This window comes from Phoenix dactylifera, chromosome 4 (genome assembly GCF_009389715.1).
Source record: "Phoenix dactylifera cultivar Barhee BC4 chromosome 4, palm_55x_up_171113_PBpolish2nd_filt_p, whole genome shotgun sequence".
Classification (NCBI taxonomy): domain Eukaryota; kingdom Viridiplantae; phylum Streptophyta; class Magnoliopsida; order Arecales; family Arecaceae; genus Phoenix; species Phoenix dactylifera.
The window spans coordinates 18,079,076-18,093,654 of record NC_052395.1 but is presented as its reverse complement, the minus strand read 5'-3'; the positions used below and the strand labels follow the sequence as shown (position 1 = coordinate 18,093,654).

Here is a 14,579-nt window from a genome sequence, read left to right as displayed (position 1 = left end):
ACTTTTAGACAACTTAAATTTTAAAATATAGGCAATGCCATAAGTTGTTGATATAGACATCTAATAAAACAAAATAGGCAAGGTTTTCAAATCTAGTACTTCCAAAAATTTGGCAAAAATAAATAAATAAATACAAGACTTCTTATAACATTTTTTATTTAACTTTTTGAAAAAAATATTCTGATATTTTATGGAGTAAATAATTTTATTTCTTGGATAACAATTGGTGGCTATACATTTGTATGCTTACTTAATGCATAAGAAAGGATTTTGAAGATAATATTCAACTTTTAGATAATTTAAATTTGTAAAATATACGCAATGTCGTAGATTCTTAATTTAGACTTCTAATAAAGCATAGTGGGTTAGGTTTTCAAACCCAGTAGTTCTAGGAATTTGGCAAAAATAAATAAATAAAAGCAAGGTTTTCTAGACCTATTTCATATTTTTAATTTTTTTGATATTTTTTTAAAAAAATAATTTCATTTCATGGCTAAATTTTTTTGACTATTACTGTTCATCCTAAAGATTGAATGAGGCTAGATAACATTTAGTTCTCTTCCCTACTAAAGCACACACAATGTACATAGAAACATAGATGATTAGTGATTATTATTGCATGAGAGGAAGCATTGATGGTTGTAATTTATGGATTTGGAAATATAATGTAATTTTTAGCTAGTGCATTCTTTTCATTTTGTATAAAAAAGCATATCCAAATAAAGAAGAGGTATGTATAGTGCCTTTATAAAAAGATGTTCAAAGATGCTTAACATCACATAGGGTCTTGGGCAACACCATGTACGAAAGTTCGACCAATCCACCATATATTGATAAAGACACTTCTAATCTATCCAAATAGAAGAAAGATAGTACTTAAAAATTAGACCCTGTCATGGAGCCACATATAGAGGGCCACTTCTTTTGGTCCTTTTCTCGAAAATAAACTATATAGACCAAGTTTTTTTTTTTTTGGTCAAAAACATATAGGTAACTAATAGAAAAAGTTGATGAATGTAAAATTTAGTTAGTGCATTTCTCTTTTTTCTTCCCTCTTAAACAAAAGAATTGGGATAAATTTTTAAACGAGTAAGAGAGATCGATAAAATACCTTTTACAAGGATAGGCAACAACACTAAACCACAGATGGGGGTTCAAGCAAAACTACGGACAAAGCTCAGGCAGTTCTCATTGTTATGGCGAAGATGCTTCCAACCTGTCCAAATAGAAGATATTAAGATGGAACTTAGGTACTAAGTATTTTGACGTGGACTCCATCTAGAAAGCATCTCGCCACTTTTTAATCCTTTCATTGGCGACAAACTACGTACTATAGCTGGTGTCTTTTTATGGGAATTTAAAACTCCGAAAATATGTTCAATAAAAGGATGCTTAGAGTTACGTAGATGGAGCCATGTACCTATTTGTATTAATTGGAACAAGTGGTTGGATGCTGTTCGTAAGTGTGGGCCTTTTTGCAAAGGCTTGTGTCGAAGCAAGAGGATATTGCTATTCCCATATGATATCTCCATCGTGGAACCATAAGAAAGAGAGAGAGAGAGAGAGAGAGAGAGAGAGAGAGAGAGAGAGGAGGAGGAGGAGGAGGCCAGAGAATCGAGGGAGAGAATGGATTCACACCAGGGGAAGAAGGTATGAGCTCAGCCCCACCACAAGATCATGTCGCATGCCTCTTTGGAGAAGAATGGTTAAATCTGCTGTTCATCTTGAAATAAGATGAACAAACTTAAATCAAAGAGTAAGCATCATGGTCACGCTTAGAAGATAACCTCGAAAGAAGGGACTGCAAGTATTTGCCTTGGTAGAACAAGAGAACATCCGATAGAACACAAACCTTTTTTTTTTCCTTTTGGTAAACAAGAGATCCAGTTTTCAATCATTTTGTTATCATCATTTTGAACTGCAGTTTTCTATATTTTTTGCATACCACATTTCAATTTCGTCACATATTGGGATGAAACTGGACTGTCCAAGTCGTCGTCTTCTTCTTCTTTTCTCTTGTCGACTCTCCAAATCTTTCATGGTTATGTGCCGTTTCTTCGATATTTTTTTTTTGTTATGCACACGCACGCATGCGCACACGCACTTATGTTGCTAAGAACTATTTGGAGGGTGTTAAGGAAATTTAATTTCTTTTCTCTTGGTGTACCAAATGGGCTATTTTGGCACTTGCTGCTTGCTTTCACCCCTTTTTTTCCATTCCTTTTTTTTCTTTTTCTTTTTTGAGATAAGGCACTTGCTACCTGTGAAGGAATACGAAGGTTAGGTGTTCAGTTCCTTGTGTAACACTTCAATGCTTGAGATGTCATGATGGTGAAATTTATCTCGTGATTAAAGCACAAATTAGTGCTGAGTCTCCAAAGAAATAAAAGAAAAAGAAAAGGAGCATCAGTTGGGGCCTGTGGTTTTCCTGCAACCTCTTGGCCATTGGGTCATGGAGGTAGAGAGCAAGAATCATATGCTTGTGCCTCACCTTCTTCTTTTTCTTTTTTGGTTGACCATTTGCCTCCTCAAAGGAGAAGATGAAGATGGAGCCCAAAGACACCAAGCTCATATGCGTCAAGCTGTACATCTCTGAATCGCGCAACAGCTCAGCCCTCGACATGATCGAGCAAGCTTCCAAGATTGACCCCGAGGCTGCGATCGTGAACAAGTTCCAGGATCGGAACTATAACCGCGTCAGATACACGCTCGTCTCCTACGTCGTGCATGATGCCGTCGCCGGGATCACCTTCAGTCCCATGCGGCGAACCTTGTTGGCCATGGTGGAGGCAGCGTACGCTGCCATCAACCTCGAAATGCACTCCGGTGCTCACCCTCGGCTCGGCGTAGTCGACCACATCTGCTTCCACCCCTTGGCTCAAGCCACATTGGAAGATGCAGCTAGAGTTGCTAAGTTGGTGGCCTCTGACATCGGCATTGGGCTCCAAGGTCAGTTTCTTTCAGCTACCAATCAACTTTGAAAATGAAATGAACGTTAGGTATCGGTTTGTCCACATTCATATCTATTCTTTAATCAATGATGATGGATACAAAATACAAATTTGGATATCAGCTAACTATTGAATGGAAATATAAAAGTTATTTACTAAACAATACATGAAGTTTGAATATTTGCTTGACTTTTAAATTTTGGATAGGGAAATTTAAAAAGCTACCCTTCTTTTGATCCCGCAGATGTCAGAACAAACCCATTTTCACGTGAGGGCTGGTGCAGTATAACCCACACCCAATTATTTTCAGGCCCGCTTCTTAACTTCGGCCCAACATTGCACGAAAGATGGATCTACAGTGTCCATTTGATTATAATTAACTAAAAAGTTTTTATTTTTTTATGAATTTTAACAAAAAAGATCTTGATCTAATAGCTAGGGCACATACCAGTGTTTAGTTTGCTGAAGGAAAGGCATCTATTCCCTGTCTCTTAGTCAATATCCTTGCCTCAATCTACGAACTAAATTTTATAAGGGGCCAGTGCAATTAGAAGAGATAGAGAATGGGATAAGGCCCACTTGCAAATCTTGTTAGTGATTTTAGTTTGGACTTACTCGGATAAGACAAGTGAATTGGTATGGAAAAGGCTTTTGGTTATAATCAAATGAGGTGTATTTGAGACTGTGCAGTTCCAGTATTCCTATATGAAGCAGCCCATCCAAATGGCAAGGCCCTTGACGCCGTCAGGAGGGAACTGGGCTATTACCGGCCGAACTTCAGGGGAAACCAGTGGGCCGGATGGGCCCTGCCCGAGATCCTGCCAGAAAAACCCGACGAGGGCCCGGTCCATGTGACCCGGGCCAGGGGCATCACAGTAATTGGTGCAAGCCCATGGGTTGACACCTACAATGTGCCGGTCCAGTCCACCGACATTCCAGCGATCCGGCAAATCGCCCGGATGGTGAGCGGCCGGGGGGGCGGCCTTCCGACCGTCCAGGCACTTGCGCTTGTCCATGGCGACGACCGCATCGAGATCGCATGCATGCTGTTGGAACCCAACCAGGTTGGGGCAGACCAGGTCCAGAGTCAGGTTGAGCAGATTGCGGCCCAAGAGGGCCTGGAGGTAGAGAAAGGCTACTTCACAGATTTCTCACAAGATATGATCACAGAGAGATACATGAAACTAGTTTATGGTGAGTGAAGGCAGTGTCATGTGTTTCTTGTGTGATAAACGTGAAATGACTATGATTTCGACCTTTAATTTCTGTATGTTGTGAGCTTTGGACCTAAATTTCTCCCTTTCAACTCCTACCCTGTATGGGTTTGGGTTGTATCTTTTGTGCGAAAGAATGATTGATCTTCTTTCGTTGGATCATGCCTCGCCCAAATTTGAACTCTCTGTTTCATCTGCTTGCACCGATCTCATAGTAGCTATTGTAGGATCTAATGGTCCATATCACAAAAAAAAAAAGGTGAATCATTTTTTTACGCAAAAGATACAATCCGAACCCATCTTGAATGGCCCCTCTGCCCGCTAGCGAGGAGGCAGGTGGGCTTCACCAAGAGGAAGCTGGTGCCCAAATGGGTCAAGCCCGAACTCAAGTTCATGAAGAGAATCTGCCCTGTCCTTGAAGAACGGAAAGATCGGATCACCGGAGCTGTTGTCTATCTCATCGCCATCCTTGAGGTCAGAATGCATCCTTCTGAATTTCTTCATTGGTGTTGTTCCAAAAGCTCTTTGAAATTCTGAGATCATTGCCACCCACCTTTCAATATTCTCAACCTCCTTATAAATCTTTTGAAGCTATATATCCTGATGTATGTGCCTGAGCACGCCTGAGCTATCATAATGGCTAAGTGGATCACTAAACACCAATCAAATAGCCGAACTCCTACGTAAAATGGAGTTTTGGCAACAGATCATAATGATCCTGACCAACAAGCAAATGGCATGAGAAATTACAAATTACCCTCATAATAGAAGCACTGAGTTTTGATAATTTACGAATCGAATAGCAATGACACACACACACACACACATTCTATTAGAACAAATCCGTACATTATCATATAATGGATTTATTAGACCTCCTGATAATTACATGCAGACTCAAGTACGTGAACTCCAACCGGTAGGCTAAACCAAAATCTTTTGGCATACATAAAAAAAAACATTCCAATTCAATGAGCAAATGACACCATCGACATCGCTTCGCAGCACAAGCAGGTGCTTCAATCATCTATCATATCTCTGCTCAATTGCATTGTTCCCTACCATCGCATGCAAGCGGATCTGCATGCCGTTGAGCACGGGCCCCTCTTGATGACTCCAGGCAACTATTCATGCCGTCTCCGAAGACAGCTAAGGCACCAGTTATCCGACGATAACCATCCTTTCTCTCACCATCTTTCTCTTCTTTTTTTTTTCCGATCAGGGTGTGTATTTTATAGGTCTGGTAGCTAGACAAATGCAGTGGTTTTCCCTATTTTGGCTAAGTATTGTGTTTAAATTTGGGCAGGTTTACAGAATGGGAGGTTTAATTAGGAACCATTAACTATAATTCTCCAAATTGACTCAGTCAACTACCGACATTGTCTTGTCGCCAGGATTGCCGGCCTGTGAAACCTTGGAATTATAAAAGTAGAGGCAAGGTTGGCCTTCTAACGAGCTTGGATGGGTGGCATTTTTTAATTACAAGAGTTAGTAAAAGGATTTTCTCATATTAGAATATTTCGATCTTTTTGTCTTACAAGTACGACGCGCATTAGAGATGGTAGGGGGGTGTCACCCATCAATTTGACGAAAATAGGTACAAAAGTCACCGAGGACAAAAACTTGCAGGGGTAAAAAGTGAAACCAGCTTCAAATGAAGGATCACAACCATCACATCACCACCTGGTTACTGGACCGCATGAATAGCAAGTGCTTTATATATTAACCTATTAGTAGGGGTGGCAATGGACCAGGTTGGATTATCTTAGGATCCGATGTGGGAAGATGCATGCTTAGCTCGGGTAAGACTTATCTTCTTGCGTGAATACCGCTCTTACGCCACCAAGAGGCGCTAATTCCATCCAAATTATTCGAGTTCGAAATGCACGGATATCGATTAAATTAGAAGATCGGATGCTCCATGCCCGGATGGTTTGCTGGCGGTTATACTTTCCTTCCACTTGTATCAAGATGGTGCTGGGATGACGTACCATACATGAGGCGGTGAGCTCATGGGTCGAAAAAGGCATGCGAAAATCTGTGATCTGTATCGAACATTCTCTGATGGAAGGGGGGCCCAGTGGAGGCTACTACATAGGTAGGCTGGTCCCTCCTCCTCCCCTATTGTTTCACCAAAAAAAAAAAAATACCACTCGTATTTGTTTAGAGATAACAAACCTTCAAACCACCACCCACCAAATTGACATACAAGTTCTTATTGCACTGATTATAACAAGATAATTGGCATATATTGGACTTGTTGAATTAGCTTTCCTCCAACCAAATCGAGCTAGGTGGATTAAATAAGATTAGTTCCACAATTTGTGACCGGTATTTTGATTCAAGTAATGGTCTGCTTCGATGATTGGGTTGAAATTCTATTAGATTCGTAGATTAAGCTGACACAACCAGTAAAACCATAGGATTATAGGTTGGGCTAGATTTATATTAATAAGTATCCAAAAATAGCTTTGAAGTGGGCCGATCTGAATTTCATAAGGAGAAAAAAAAAGATTATATTATAGATTTTGTTGGTTGTACTGACCTAATCCACGAATCCAAAAGAATGTTTAGCCCAATAATCCAAACAAGTTCTAAAAAATTCGGTTGAAAGTTTATGAATTGACACTTCGATTCCAAGTGCGGAGCTGAGAGCTACTTGGGTGGGCCTTCGCCATGCCCGGTGCATGTTACAGACCTGGTCCATCATCTTAGGAGGGTGACTCAGCCACCATTATCAGTTGGATCTGGGGGGGTCCAATGGATAACGGTTGTGACTACCCATTGCTCCAGGATATTTGGGCTATGGGGTTGCGAATTGGATGGCTGCTTATGTAGCTTGTCACTCTGGCGGTACCCTGTGGGCTGGAGATGGAGAGTTGCTCTTGGCACTCTGAGGTATCTTATTTTTTGATTTTATTGGGTGTATCCGTACTCGTCAGGTATGATCCATCCGTCCTAGCAAAAAAAAAATAAAATTATGAATAAAAATCACCCAATGGTTCGAAGCACAAATTTTAAGCCAAGCGAAGCCACTCGGGCTTAGGCTGGATCAGGCCAGCATATGATCCTACTTGGAGATTGCAAATTGAAACCCAAACTTTTATTACTTATGGTTCAACACGATTCGCTGCTGATTGGCATGCTAACATTGTAGTCTAAGCTGTTTCGTATGGAGTCAAGTACTAGTTCGGGCCAGGTAACTCGCCAAACATAGCAAGTGCCGTATTAGCCTATTTGCTCTTGTAGTGGTTGATTCGTGCACCCATGAACTATCTGTGAGGAAAACAATTGTTGAGCAAGGCTTTAAGTGATAGTTAGGCTGATATGACTACGTTAAAAAGTATGACGCATCATTGTTTTCTAAAAACATTGTACCAAAAGAATGAGAGTTCATGACTTCATGGGTCCTTCTAAATTTCTAATACACATTCCGTCTCTGCTCCCAAGCAAAGCATTTTTTGGGAATCAGAAAGCCTGTGGAGTAAGCACCCAAAATTCGCACAATACGGCCTAGGAAATTGCTGGGGCAACCTACCTTTGCTTCAACTTGGTACCTGGAATATTATAATTAGACTAGCAGTGTAGGCTCTTTATTTGGATGAATTAAATATGGCATGTTACGCCATATTGGCATCCAAAGGGCAGTAACTTTATTAGTGCTCTTGGATCAGAATCCAATGCTCCTCTTTGTTTCAATTGGAAATTCACCTTAAAGCATTCTCGATAATGGCTAGCCATGTTCTTTTCAATTTATATAAATTATATGCTGTTACGTCGCCGTAAACATGTAGGGGTCAGAAAGCTCGCTAGATTGGCTGTGGCCACGCTCTATGATGCTTAAGTTAGAAAAAGTTTTTGGTGGAAAGTAAGAAGGAAGAAAAAAAAAAGATGAATGATACCAATAAAAAGTAGGATAATTGAGGGCTTAGGCAATGGAGCATCTATCTTTTATAAAGAATCTTCGGATCTATTTATAACCAGAATCTCAAATTTTCGTGGATCGTGTTCCAACAGTCTACATAGCATAACAACATAGGAACGAGCTGTAATCGCCTAGTATGCGATGGAATTTGTGGAGTAATTGATTAAAACCCCATTTGATTTTGATGAGCTCAAAACATTTGAGTATATCTTGTGATTACTAATGAATTCAATTGAGTGTTTCAGTGAAAATCCTGTCTAAGTGTCTCTAGACTTGGTTCATAGTATTTTGGATAAGTTAAGAAGTCTGCATGAACCAAAGTCTGAGACTCGAGTCGACTCCAGAGTATCACGAGTCGACTCCAAGCGTATCAAGTTCACTGGCACGATCTCGAGTCGACTCCTGATTAGTACGAGTCGACTCCGACTGAGAACAGACAGAAGAACAGAAAGCTTCAACTCAGAACCTGTCATCGAGTCGACTCCTGAAGTGCGCGAGTCGATTCCGATGTTCACCGAGTCGACTCCAAGGAAGTAAGAGTCGACTCCAAGCAGTCACAGGCAAGAAAAGTCAGAGAGCAGTTTTCGGGTCTGAGATTCGAGTCGACTCCAGTGGAACGCGAGTCGACTCCGATGGTTGGCAGGTCGACTCCAAAGAAAGCATGAGTCGACTCTCAGCGGAACACAAGGAAAAAAGTCAGAGAGCATTTTTGGGACTCTGAGATTCGAGTCGACTCCCGCATTGCACGAGTCGACTCCGAGACTCCGCGACCATCAACAGACAGAAGACCAAGTTACTGCCTCTGAGATTCGAGTCGACTCCTAGACAGCTCGAGTCGACTCCAAGACAGCTTCACGTCAAAAGGCAGAAGACCAACTTTCGGAAACTGAGAGCCGAGTCGACTCCAAGGAAGTTCGAGTCGACTCCAAGACTGGATGAGCCAAAAGACAGAGGATCGGGAGTTCGGGGCTCTGAGATTCGAGTCGACTCCCAGGACAGTCGAGTCGACTCGAGTGGACAAAATTCAAAATTGGATCCACGGACTTCAGTGGATGAGCCGTCTCCAAAATTGCCAAGTCAGCTCCAGAAGTTGGCGAGTCGACTCCGGGTCAAGACGAGTCGACTCCCAGTCGTGAAGGCAACTTTAATTCAAATTTGGAACAGTTGCCGAGTCGACTCCCGGAAAAGCTTGAGTCGACTCCCGCTACAGCCGAGTCGACTCCTGATCGCGCGAGTCGACTCCAACCACCAACGGTCATATTGTCAGGCTGCGCAGAGTGTGCAGAACGGGCAGAAAAAACACTCTAACGGCTAGTTTCCGTGGGGGTTTGGTTTAAATAGCCACAGAGGACTGTAGCAAGGCAGAGAACAGTGATTCCACTCCAACTAATCAAGCATTCAAGCTCTGCAAGGTGCTCATCAACGAAAAAGAGGAAGATCTGCAATTACTGCTACCAACAACATCTTCCCAGCAATTAACAGCTTCCTCCTCCTGCATTCAAGTCGACCACTCTTTCAAGAGGAGACCAGAAGTCTAAGAAGCCATTCCCCATCTCCGATCTAAAAGCGTTTGAGGCTTCTTAACTTCATTTATTGTTCATATTGTTTTCATCTGCCTTTTTGAGAAGCTTCATTTTCTGTTTTCTTCTACAACTTGTATTTACTTGGTTCAATCGGGGGGATTGAATCAAGGGGATTGAGGTTGGTTGGTGAGCCGAGTTAAAACCAACGTGTGTTAAGGGTTTGATTGTGATCCCGGGAAAACAATCGGGGCGGTTCTAGTCGGTGAGCCTAGGAAAACCGACCGAGTTCGTTGTGAGCTCGTAAAACAACAAGTTTGGTTGTGAGCTTGGAAAACAACCGGCTGTAATCCAAGGGGGTTATAGTGAATTCCCAAGTGAGACTTGGGGAGTGGACGTAGGAGCAAGGGTTAGCTCCGAACCACTATAAAACTTGGTGTTGTGTTGGATTGTCTCTTCTTCTTCCCCTCACATCACTCACAGCACTTAGATAAATTAAATAACTTGCAAAAGTTTTTAATTAATCAACCACATCGTTTTAAATATCTAAATTAATTTAAAAACCCAATTCACCCCCCTCTTGGGTTGTCTATCTGGCCGCAACAAGTGGTATCAGAGCCTAAACTCTTCCACTCAAGAGTAAAAGATCGAAATGACAACCCATTTGGATCTTCCCACATTGAGGGTCAGTCCACCTAAAGACCCCCATTCTTTAATGGGTCTGACTACTCATATTGGAAGGCTAGGATGAGAATATTCATCCAAGTCCAAGACTATGAGATGTGGACTATTGTAGTAAATGCGGCCATACATCCCATCCATATATGTAGAGGGTGTCAAGGTACCCAAACTAGAACGGATTGGGGATGAACATGACATGAGGAAGGCACAACTTAATTCCAAAGCTATGAATGTACTCTATTGTGCCTTAGATAGAAATGAATTCAATAGGGTTTCAACTTGCAATTCTGCAAAAGAAATTTGGGACAGACTTGAAGTGACCCATGAGGGCACGAATCAAGTCAAGGAATCCAAAATAAACATCTTGGTTCATAAATATGAATATTTAAAATGGATTCAAATGAAACAATCACATGCATATTCACTAGGTTTACTGATATTGTCAATGGCCTAAAAAGCCTTGGCAAGAACTATACTAACAGTGAGCTTGTCAGGAAAATCCTTCGGTGTCTACCAAAGTCGTGGGAAGCTAAAGTGACGGCAATCCAAGAAGCCAAGGACTTGAACAAGTTACACTTGAGGAGCTTCTTGGATCCCTTATGACGCACGAGCTCACCATAAAACAACAACCACGAGGAAGAGTTCTCCCATAAGAAAAGGTAATAGCTTTAAAATCTACTTTATCTAACAAAGACTTATCTTGCAGTAGCAGCAGTGAAGAAGATGAACATGAGGAAGATGATGGTGAGGCGCTTCTTGTGCGTAAGTTCAAAGAAATTCATCAACCACAAGAAGGCGTATCATCAAAGGAGAGGCCCCTCAATTTCCTATCGAAAGGATAAGGGTAAGGAAAGGGAAAATGAGGGGATAGGATGTTACGAGTGCAAGAAGCCGGGTCACATAAGAGCAGAGTGCCCCTTACTGAAGAAGGGGAGTAAGTACAAGAAGAAGAAGGCTCTTGTCACTACACTATCCGACTCCGACTCATCATCCTCCTCATCAGATGATGAACAAGAAGAGAAGGCCAATTTCTGCTTCATGGCCAACGAAAAACGAGGTAACTTCCATACGCATCTTGATTTCTCTTTTGATGAACTTTATGATGCTTTTAATGAATTAATGGTAGAATATAAGGCTATAAATCTTAAGAATAAAGAACTAAAAATAGCTAATCAATCACACCTACATAAATACGATAAATTAGTTAAGGATAAGGATTTAATCACCAAAGAAATATAGAACTTAAAACAAGACCAACTTTTAACTCAAAAGACTAACACCTTAACTAAAGATAATGAAAAACTAACTAAGGAATTTTCAGAACTTAAAAAATATAAACAAACCTTAGATAAGGATCTTACAAAAGAAACTTAATTATTTAAAAGCTGAAAATCAACAACTAACTAAAGAACTTAACAAATACAAACCCTTAGTTGAAAAATTTACATATAGTTCTGAAAAATATAAACATGATACTAAATAGTCAACGAGCCGTATTTAATAAAGCGGGTTTAGGGTATAAACAAGAAATAAACAAAAACTTCTTAGTAACTTCTTTGTTAAAGCTGGAGAAACTAAACTAAGAAAATAACTTGCTTTTGCTGTGGTACAGTAGGTCATAAAGCAAATGTGTGTAATTTTAGGAAAAGGCATAACTAAAAGAAAAGTTAAAGGGTATGGGTTCCAAAAGGAACCAACTTGACTAACCATGAAGGACCCAAGAAAACTTGGGTACCTAAGATGACATGATTTGTTGTGTAGGAGTGTCTTGCAGCCAAGGTCAACAAAAACTGCTGGTATTTGGATAGTGGCTGCTCAAGGCACATGACGGGTGATAAAGATCAATTTTTCACCCTTGAAGCTAGAAGGGAGGTGCTGTGACTTTTGGAGACAACAACCAAGGTCACATCATTGGTATGGTAAAGTTCAAATCACCCCTTCTACTTTTATAGATAATTTAGATATGTTATGGTCTTAAGCATAACTTGTTAAGCATTAGTCAATTATGTGATAAAGGATATGATGTTATGTTTAAACCATCACTATGTATTATAACAAATCCTAATGATAATAGTTTAGTTTTTAAAGGAATTAGACGTGGAAATGTATATGTTGTAGACCTAGAAGATCTTGCAAAACATAACCAATGTCTAGTTGTAAATGAAACTAAAGATAATAATGCTAGTTGGTTATGGCACCGTAAGTTAGGTCATGCAAGCATGGACACAATAACTAAACTAGTTAAAAGAGACTCCGTGATAGGTTTGCCAAAATTAAAATTTGAAAAGAACAAAATATGTGAAGCATGTCAATTTGGCAAACAATCTAGGAACTCTTTTAAATCCATAAAATGTGTCTCTACCTCTAGGCCTCTAGAATTATTACACATGGACCTATTTGGTCCAACTAGAACAACAAGCCTAGGTGGAAATAAATATGGTCTAGTTATAGTAGATGATTACTCTAGGTACACATGGGTCATGTTCCTAGCGCATAAGGATCAAGCATTTTCTATGTTTAAGAAGTTCCATAAGGAAGTAACAAATGCTAGAGAGTCTTCAGTCATAGCCATTAGAAGTGACCATGGTACCGAATTCGAAAATCAGTCATTTGATGAATTTTGTAGTAAAAGGGGATAACCCATAATTTCTCAGCACCTAGGACACCACAACAAAATGGAGTTGTGGAAAGGAAGAATAGAACACTAGAGAAATGGCTAGAACTATGTTATGTGAAAGTAACCTCCCTAAGTACTTTTGGGGAGAAGCCATTAATACTTCTTGCCATATATTAAATAGAGTTTTATTAAGACCCATTATAAAGAAAACACCTTATGAACTTGGAAAAACAGAAAACCAAAAGTTAATTACTTTCATGTTTTGGATGTAGGTGTTTTGTACATAATAATGGGAAAGATAATCTAGGAAATTTGACCTAAATCTGATGAAGGAATATTCTTAGGTTATTCTACAACTAGTAAAGCCTATAGAGTCTTTAATAAAAGAACCTTAGTTATAGAAGAATCTATACATGTTGTTTTTGATGACTCTAGTGACATCTCGTCTAGTAAGAAGTTAATTTTGATGATGATGTTGAAATACTTGAAGAAAAGATAGATGAGATGGGATTACAAGAATAATCAAAAGTTGATTGAAGGAGAATCATCAAGCCAAGAGCTATTGTGGATCATGGGCTAACTAAAGCTTGGAGGTATGCTCATGGGCATCCTAAGGAACTAATTCTAGATGATCCATCTCAACCGTTAGGACTAGAGCATCCCTTAGGAATTTGAATAACCATCTAGCTTTTGTTTCACACTTTGAGCCCAAACATATAGAAGAAGCCGAAAATGATGTAAATTGGATAAATGCAATGCAAGAAGAACTAAACCAATTTACTAGAAACAAAGTGTGGAATCTAGTAGAGAGACCTTCTGAATATCCAATTATAGGTACTAAATGGATATATAAAAATAAGCTAGATGAAAATGGAATTGTTATAAGGAATAAGGCTAGACTAGTAGCAAAGGGTTATAATCAAGAAGAAGGCATAGATTTTGATGAAACCTTTGCTCCCGTAGCTAGACTTGAGGCTATTAGACTATTATTAGCATATGCATGCTCTAAGGACTTCAAACTATATCAAATGGATGTAAAAAGTGCTTTTTAAATGGGTATATTAATGAGGAGGTATATGTAGAACAACCTCCTGGTTTTGAAAATCATCAATACCCAATCATGTATAAACTGAACAAAGCACTTTATGGTTTAAAACAAGCACCTAGAGCATGGTATGAGAGGCTTAGCAAATTCCTATTAGAACATGAATTCTCTAGGGGAAATGTAGATACAACATTATTTCTGAAAAAGCAAAATAAGGATATGTTATTAGTACAGATTTATGTTGATGATATCATTTTCGGTGCTACTAACAATCGCCTCTGCGAAGAGTTTGCTGATTTGATGCAGAGTGAGTTTGAGATGAGCATGATGGGAGAGCTGAACTACTTCCTCGGGCTTCAAATCAAACAGTCTGAAGGAGGCATCTTCATCAATCAAGCAAATATATCAAGGAGATGCTCAAGAAGTTTGATATGGAGGGAAACAAATCAATCAGCACCCCCATGAGCTCATCATGCAAATTAGACCAAGATGAATCAGGTAAATCTGTAGATCAAAAACTTTATAGAGGTATGATAGGATCTTTACTGTATCTTACTGCAAGTAGACCTGATATTATGTTTAGTGTGTGCATGTGTGCTAGATATCAGGCTAATCCTAAAAAACAC

At 39.8% G+C, this 14,579-nt stretch overlaps 1 protein-coding gene across 2 annotated transcripts; it reads left to right on the top strand.

The window, feature by feature from the left end:
- Window positions 1-1,456: 1,456 nt before the first annotated feature.
- LOC103695809 (glutamate formimidoyltransferase-like) lies at window positions 1,457-4,327 on the top strand. 2 transcript variants are annotated; one of them, XM_039125752.1, is made up of 3 exons: window positions 1,457-1,756; window positions 2,535-2,949; window positions 3,642-4,327. In XM_039125752.1, exons 2-3 carry the CDS (start codon window positions 2,541-2,543, stop codon window positions 4,151-4,153), a joined length of 921 nt encoding a protein of 306 aa, XP_038981680.1. In that variant the 5' UTR covers window positions 1,457-1,756; window positions 2,535-2,540; the 3' UTR covers window positions 4,154-4,327. The 2 variants fall into 2 exon arrangements, with proteins under 2 accessions (XP_038981680.1, XP_008775448.1); XM_008777226.3 differs by having other exon boundaries at window positions 1,458-1,650.
- Window positions 4,328-14,579: the final 10,252 nt, after the last annotated feature.

What these genes read in the sequence shown, in the direction of transcription:
- LOC103695809 (XM_008777226.3), top strand. Translation starts at nt 1,627, where the DNA reads ATGGATTCACACCAGGGGAAGAAG. An exon ending in ATTCACACCAGGGGAAGAAG is followed by an intron (nt 1,651 to 2,534) that starts GTATGAGCTCAG and finishes GCCTCCTCAAAG; the next exon opens with GAGAAGATGAAGATGGAGCC. An exon ending in CATCGGCATTGGGCTCCAAG is followed by an intron (nt 2,950 to 3,641) that starts GTCAGTTTCTTT and finishes GAGACTGTGCAG; the next exon opens with TTCCAGTATTCCTATATGAA.